Here is a 7,389-nt window from a genome sequence, read left to right on the forward strand (position 1 = left end):
ATAAAATAAAATAAATAAAATTCTACCTCAGAGCTGAGCGTGGTGGCACATGCTCATGGTGGCACATTCCCAGCACTTGGAAGGCTGAGGCAGGAGGATCACTGCAAGTTTGAGGCCAGCCTAGGCTACAAAGTCAGTTAGTTAGCCTGAACTACATAGTGAGTCCCTGTCTAAAAAAAAAAAAACAAAGAAAAGAAAAGAATTCTACCACAGAATTCTGTTCCACCCTTCCTTGGTACAAAGCCAGGGAGGGCTTCTAGAGAGGACAACAGAGGTGCTTATGACTGGAGGTGGGAGCTTCATTTCTGTTTCTGTCCCAAATGTGTTTAGGTGCTGCTGATTCCCTGTTACAGGGCCCAGCAGGTATCAGCCTGCAGATCCACGGGTGGCCGCTCAGTTTTTGACATAGACATCTACCTGAAGTTTTGGCCCCAACTTCCTGCGTCTTTCCTGCTGCAGGAGGACACAGCTTCTTTCTTGGTAATCCCCTGGAGGGTTTGCCTGCTCCTACCCTCAGCTAACCATTCCTCATCAGTTGGGCCTTTGGGGGTGATTGGATCCTGTTCAAGCCTCTCTTGCTTTTTGTAGGACTTGAATTTGTGACTGCTGCTCTCTGTACAGTACGTAGCCAGACTCCCCTAAACGTTTGGGTATCTCATTTGAGAGGGGTACCGTGTATAAGAGCCCACTTTTCCTCCACAGACCATGAAGCAGTGACAAGATTGAGCCTTCTGCAGACTTGTACCCTCTTCCCTCCTTTGTTCGGCTTTTCTCTTTCTTCCCAGTAAACACAGTAAGAGGTAGGTGCAGGAAGGAAACCAGCTCTCTTGGTTGCCTCATATTTCCCCGCCTTTTTGGTCTCACACCTGGTGGAGTGATCCTGGAATCTAACAGATCAATGCCTAGGTTTTGTTTTCTTTCATAAATCCACATGGAAGTGATTACATAGTTTACTGTCTTAATTTTGTACTCTGCCCAAATGTAATACTTTACATGGCTTCCTACCACATCAACTATGGAGCTTTCTGTTCATAGATTTTCTCTAAAGAGCAGTGTTAAATGTTTGTAAAATGAACATCTGAAGAACCTAGAATTTAGAGGTCCTAACAGACTGTATTTCAACACCAAGATCAAGATGTACATGGAGAGGCTGGGGGTATAGCTCAGCGGCACACACACCTGCCTGGCAAGCACAAGGTCCTGAGTTCGATTCCTGGTACAAAAAAAAAGTGTATATGGAATGGAAATTCCATTCACCTGGGTTTACCCACTGCACCTCTGGGCATTTCTGCTGAACTTGTGAGTCAAGACTTGAGACTCTAGGTGCATTCTTAGAAGAATGAGACTGGAGGAGAAGAAAAAGGAACACAGAGAGCATTCTGGAATCAGTGTGAGAGACTGCGGTATTGGTCTGGCTTCTTGAGTATATGTCAAAACCACATGAGACAAGAAGCTAGAGGCAGAAGCTGGGGATGCAGGCTTCATGAGGTTAAAGGATCATTGGATAAACCCAGCATCACTGGAGACAGCGAGAAAAAGAAAGCCTAAATCTGGTTCTTGATAAGGTTAATGAGCCATGAAAAAACCCACTAGGTGCAGAGCACACAGCTGATTTGGATTTTCTACGATTTCCTACCTAGAGTCTTAAGTGATGCAGAAGTTAATACAGAGCTTGATGACTCTATTACCTTGTGATCACAGATTTCTTCTCATTTCTCCCAGCATATTAGGAGGACAAATCCAAGGGTGTGCGCCTTGCTCCTTGCAGAGCGGAATGAAACACCAAGGGTAATCTTTGAAGAATCTCAGCAACTTTCTCTTTCTGATTCCTGAGTTAACCAGAAAACTCTGTCTGACAGGAATAGCTCCATGTGAACCATCCTTTCTAGAAAGGTTTCAGGGATGCTCTAAATTGCAGTCATTCGCTAAAGATATGTAAAGGAATAGCCAGATTAGGGAAGAAAACAGCACCATTATCTTACATATTTACTCCCTGGAGGGAAAATTTTTCAGGTGGTCCTCCTGGAACAGAAAATATGTACTTACTGGAGTCTGTTGTTATGTTGCAGGCTGATTCTTGGCCCATTTTCACTGAAAAGACCTTGATACTAATATGACCATAAAAGCAAATTGAGGGGGCGAATATGTAGGTATTGATATCAGTAGGGGTACAAGTGATTGTTAATTTTGTCCTAACAAGGTCCAAACACAGTGTCCTGCTGAGAGATGCTCTTTAGGTACATGTCTCTTATGGACTTTGCTGAGTGGTGCTGTTATTGAGTACATATCCTTCATGGGATTTTGCCGAGTGATGCTTTTGGACCTATGTGCACTTCTTATGGACATTCCCTTATGAGTAAGTTGCGATTAATACTATCCTTTTATGGCCTTAATAAATCATATCTCAGCAGCCACCTCTGGGTATTTTCTTCGACCTCCCAACAACCTCCTCCACTGTCCTCGTGCACACGGGCTATAAAACCAGACAGTAACTCACCTACCTGCACACTAGTAAATACTTCAGGAGGACCCTTGTGGCCCTCCTCTAAGGGCAGAGGATCATGAATGAGGCCAGCAGTATTGAAGTGTGTTGGTCTCAGGGCCTATTTTTTATTTTTTTCATTGAGATTGGTTCACAGAAGATACAATTAACTATTATAAAGTGTAGAATTCAGTGACTTTTTTTAGTACCTTCATAAGGTTGTACAACGACCATCTCTTTCTATCATCAAAACTTTTTTTTATCATCCCAGAAAAGTGCCCTATATGCATTAAGTAATCACTTTCCCAATCTTTGACAATCACTAATCTGTTCTGTCTTTATAGAGCTACCTGTAGCAGATATTTTACATAAGAGGGATCATACAATATATGACTTTTTAGTCTGACTTCTTTCACTTAGCTTAATGTTTTTGTGGGATGTACCAACATTTCATTCTTTTCTACAGCTGAGTAATATTCCATTGTATGAATACACCACAATTTACTTATTCATTTGCTAATGGATAGTTGTTTTTTTCTACCTTTTGGTAATTATGAATAATGCTATTATAAACAGTAGTGTACATGTTTGTGTTTGGACATATCTCCTTTGAGTATATGCCTAGGAGTGGAATTACCAGTCATTTGGTAACTCTGTCTAATTTTGAGTAACCAATTCATTTTCTATATCAACCACACCATTGTATATTCCCAACACCAATGTATGAACGTTCTTTTCTTTCTTTTTGTTTAAAGTCACATTCATGGCATGAGGCAATATCTCACTGCAGTTTTGTTTGTTTGTTTCTGTTTTTTGTGGTGCCAGGGATGAGACCCAGGCCTTGTTCATGCTAAGCAAGTGCTTTACCACAGAGCTATATCCCAGCCCTTTCACTGTAGTTTTAATTTGCATTTCTAAAATGTGCAATGATGTTCTGTGCTTTCTGGCATTTGCGGCGCCCTTGTTATATTATTAAAAAATATTAAAGCTATTGAAGTTCTCAAAGTGCTTTTGTTTATGTAGATTCATAGCCAGCAATATTCACTATATTTGGAAACGAAAACCAAGAAATTTTAAAAATATCATTTATTAATAACATCAGAGTGATGACGTACATCATCACTTATTGTGTAGCTTTTGGAAAATTCCACCATACACTTGTGAGAGGAAGGAGAGCAAAAATAGGTAAATAGCATATCATAACAATTTTTTGATGTAACAGCCTCCTCTCCCCCAAATTGAGTAATAATAATACTGTTCAATTTTACTCAAGTAAGAGTAAAACATTTTTTTCTCTGGTCTGAGTCCTTTCGACTTTATCCAGAAAACATATTTGGGGAAGGGGGCATATATTTGGAGAAACTCTGGTTTGTACCTTGTTGGTCACAGAAAGGACAGAAAATGATAACCTGTATCTAGATTCTGCTGAAATCTGCCACTATTTTTTACAGCATTATTCTGCCCTTTCAGAAGTGAAAACTGGGCCATAGTTTAAATATCGGATGTTAAATTTGAACAACTGAGTCAACTGGGACGCCAGGCAATATCTTCCCCAGAAGATTTCATCAAAGCCTTAACACTGAGGATGATTTTAGGGGGTAGGATTGAGGGTGGGTGTGCATGGGGAAAACCCAGGGGTTCTCAAAGTGTGGCCTGCAGACCAGGATTGTTAGTTTCACCCGGGAACTTGCTAGGAATGTAAATGCCAGGTCTAATGAGTCAGAAACTTTGAGACGGGTCCAAAACTCTGAGTTTTAAATAGGTCTCCAGGTGACTCTGGTTTGTCTAGCTTCTTGTAGCATTTCAGCGGTGTTGAAATATCTTTACCAAAGTTTCCAAAGTTAAATTTTGTTAATATAATCTCTCCATCACATCTTCATTCTTTTCTCATTCCTCTCATAGACATTGAAAGGACTGATCCCGTTTCAGTGTTTCCGGGGCAGGTACCGGGACAGTGCACATTTGCACACTGTGTATCTACCTGTGAACATTACATCCGTGCAGCCCGGATTCAGAGTTTGACTTGCAGTCATCCCAGAGACGCAGAGTCCTATAAAGAGGCCCAGTGTACAGGCAAAACGTTTCCATAAGTGTAATTCATGACCTGGGACCTGGTTTATCCTTCTGTTTCTGACACTGACTCCAGTGAAATCCTTTCAAATACTGATTCTGTACAATTCCCTGGGCGTGGCTGCCCTATTTTGGTGTTACCCTTGAGTTACTCTACCTTAGCTTCTGTTCTTTGGGAAATAAAAACTGAAGTCACAATAGAAGGGGGTTTCCTAATAGGACTGGGCTTTTTTTTTTTTTTTTTTTTAAAGAAAAAGCATTCTTGTTACCAGCCCAGAGTTCTTACATGATGTTCAGTAAATGATATAACCAGGAGAATGGGGTCGTCAGCCTGAGCCTGGGAGAAGACCCACAGGGATAAGGTCCCCCATGGATAAGGTCCAGGAACTTGGGGTGGTGGTGGGGTATATTTATATTAGTGCTGGGCTTTGCTTGGGATTTCCAAGCTGGGGAGTTGGAATGAAGTCCACATAAAGGTACTTTTCTCTGTGTTGTGTGTGGTATAGTTTCATACCATTCTAGCTTTTATCAACTCATGTACACAAAAAGGACACCGAGTGTTCTTGCCGTTCCTCCATTTTCCCTTTGAAGACCTGGGGCTGGCTGCTCGGAAGAGGCTGGAACACACCCTTTGATGGTACAGACTGGCTTAGCCATGGGTTTCCGTGCGGTTACTTCAGAGCTTTTCAAAACCTAAGGGATCACAAGAGATGTCTGCTGGGTAAGTGTTTTACTTCCTTGGTTTTGCTTATGCTTCACGACTCCCCTTGGCTGTTCTTGGCTTCTTACCACTCCTGGTTTTCTAGATGGCTCTTCTGTTCTTCTTCCTGTAGTGACAGTGTAACAGGAATTAGGGAGACAGGAATTAGGACGCTACTCGGCAGTAAGGACAGCGAGGTAGGGAAGTCGGGAAGCCCAAAATGGAGTCTGGGGAGTCACGACCCTCCGGGAATCGGACAAAAACACCTGTCGGGCGTCCTCTGGCTGTCCGGGACCTGCCCAGGGCATGATCAGGCAGGCCATTGGCTCAAGGCACACGGGCCCTGCGTGAGCACTACATGAGCACTGCACACATTGGACCCTGCCAAGTGTGTGGTCTCTTATATGGTAGAGATTATATACCTTATACGACAGCCCAAGCTCCTTTCTAAATCCCTTAAGAACTCTGAGCCAAAGACTTGGGCAGTCCTATGCAGAAACCCCTTTTGGCCAGCAGAAATTTTACTCCCGTGCCTTTATATCTGTTAAGTAAACTTGCTTGCACCCTACCACCTCCATCCGCGGGTTCATTCTTTGCCACTGTGGGACACAAGCTGAGCGTGCTTGTAACAACAGACCTCAGTCATAGCCATGTGTATAATACTGTACCAAGAGAAATGTGGTGCCCACTCTAAACCACCTGACCTGCTAACTTCAGATTCTACCTCAGGATGGTGTTACCTTCCCATGCGATAAAACCTGACCTCAACCTTCCCCATCCCCCCAGAAGCTAAAACCTGGCTGCCTTAGTTTAGCTCCTATGGCATCGTTCCTATAGCATGGTAATTCAATTCACCGTTCCATGAGTGCCCCTGAGAAAGAGCCCAAGGAAGCCCTTTCACCTCCCCGTTAATGCTAGGCTGGAACGACTGACGCAGATGCTGTGGGTCTCAGGAAGTGAATGACACAGGGGCTCTGCTTTGTGGTTAATCCCCAAGGAATGCACCACGTGAGATCCTCATTTTATGTCCCATTCCAGGACATGGTGGACGCAGGGGCCAAGTGTCCCACCTATTACAAACTGGGGGTCCTCTCTGAGTCACCCCCTTCCTTAACACTCACTTCACTCAGCCAACAAATCTTGCCCATTTGACCTCCTTTATGTATTTTTTGATTCTTCTTCACCTTCCTAACATGTATCCACTGACCTAGTCAAGCTCTCATTGTCTTCTAAGTGGATTTATTCCATTGTAATGTATTCAAATGGCCCCCGTATAACCCACTATAAGTCTGGCCTCTGCACAGTAGTCAGACGAGTGTTACCACTTAAGTGTCTCCACTTAAGATGTTCTAGGTTTCTCTGTTGCCCTCACAATCAACCCAGGCTCCTCCGTCTGGCCCCATCTTCCATGGCTTGGTCTGTCCATCTCCAAGGAATGGCACATGGTCATCACTGCCCCCTTTGCTTTATGCCCCAGTTGCTCTGCACTACTAGGCTTCTCCCAACATATTATCATGTTATTTAATTTCTCCAAATCTTTCCTGCCGGAAGCCACTTTCTGCCTTTCTGGATCTGGCTGTAGGCAATTCAGGCACCATCAGCTCTAAAAACCTCATGAAGGGCTGTGTCCTCTGCCATAGCTCCTAGTACACCTCCACCTCAGATTTTAATAAATTGTATTTCAAGTCCATGGGTTTTTTTGTTTTTGTTTTTTTGTCTTTCCACTATGCTGTAATCTCCTAAAAACAGGACCATGTTGTATTCATCTTTGGATCACTGGGACAGTGCCTGACTCCTAGAAGATGTTCTATAATTTTTATTTTTTACCTATATGGAGGATAATAGCTTCCAAACTGAAAAACGAGAGCAGCAAAGTCTGCCAAAGGATTTGCATGAGTTGAAACCCCTGGTTTCCAGCTAGTGCTCTCTTACAGAATTTTCTGCAAAGATAAAAATTTTGTATTTGTTTTCATCCAGTAAAGTAGCCATGTGTGGCTAGTGAATACTTGAAATGAGGTCAGTGTAGCCAAGGAACTGAATTTTTCGTGGCATTTGTTTTTTTTTTTTTTGGTTTTTCTCCGGTACCGGGAACTGAACTCACGACCTTGCGCTTGCCAGGCAGGCGCTTTTGCCGCTG

General features: G+C 43.0%; 1 protein-coding gene across 3 annotated transcripts in view; it reads right to left on the bottom strand.

Annotated features, from left to right (window-relative positions):
* Positions 1-3,550: 3,550 nt before the first annotated feature.
* Positions 3,551-7,389, bottom strand: part of Il2ra (interleukin 2 receptor, alpha) — a 52,726-nt gene continuing 48,887 nt past the window's right edge. The window contains exons 8-9 of one of the 3 annotated variants that reach the window (XM_005383860.2): positions 5,342-5,379; positions 3,551-5,245 (exon numbers count right to left, since the gene is read on the bottom strand). In XM_005383860.2, coding sequence (XP_005383917.1) covers positions 5,355-5,379 — 25 coding nt within the window. In that variant the 3' untranslated portion in view covers positions 3,551-5,245; positions 5,342-5,354. Of the gene's footprint in view, positions 5,380-7,389 lie in introns of all 3 variants that reach the window. The other 2 variants (XM_013513633.1, XM_005383859.2) reach the window with 2 other exon arrangements.

This window comes from Chinchilla lanigera, unplaced genomic scaffold (genome assembly GCF_000276665.1).
Source record: "Chinchilla lanigera isolate Chin_1 unplaced genomic scaffold, ChiLan1.0 scaffold00020, whole genome shotgun sequence".
NCBI lineage: Eukaryota > Metazoa > Chordata > Mammalia > Rodentia > Chinchillidae > Chinchilla > Chinchilla lanigera.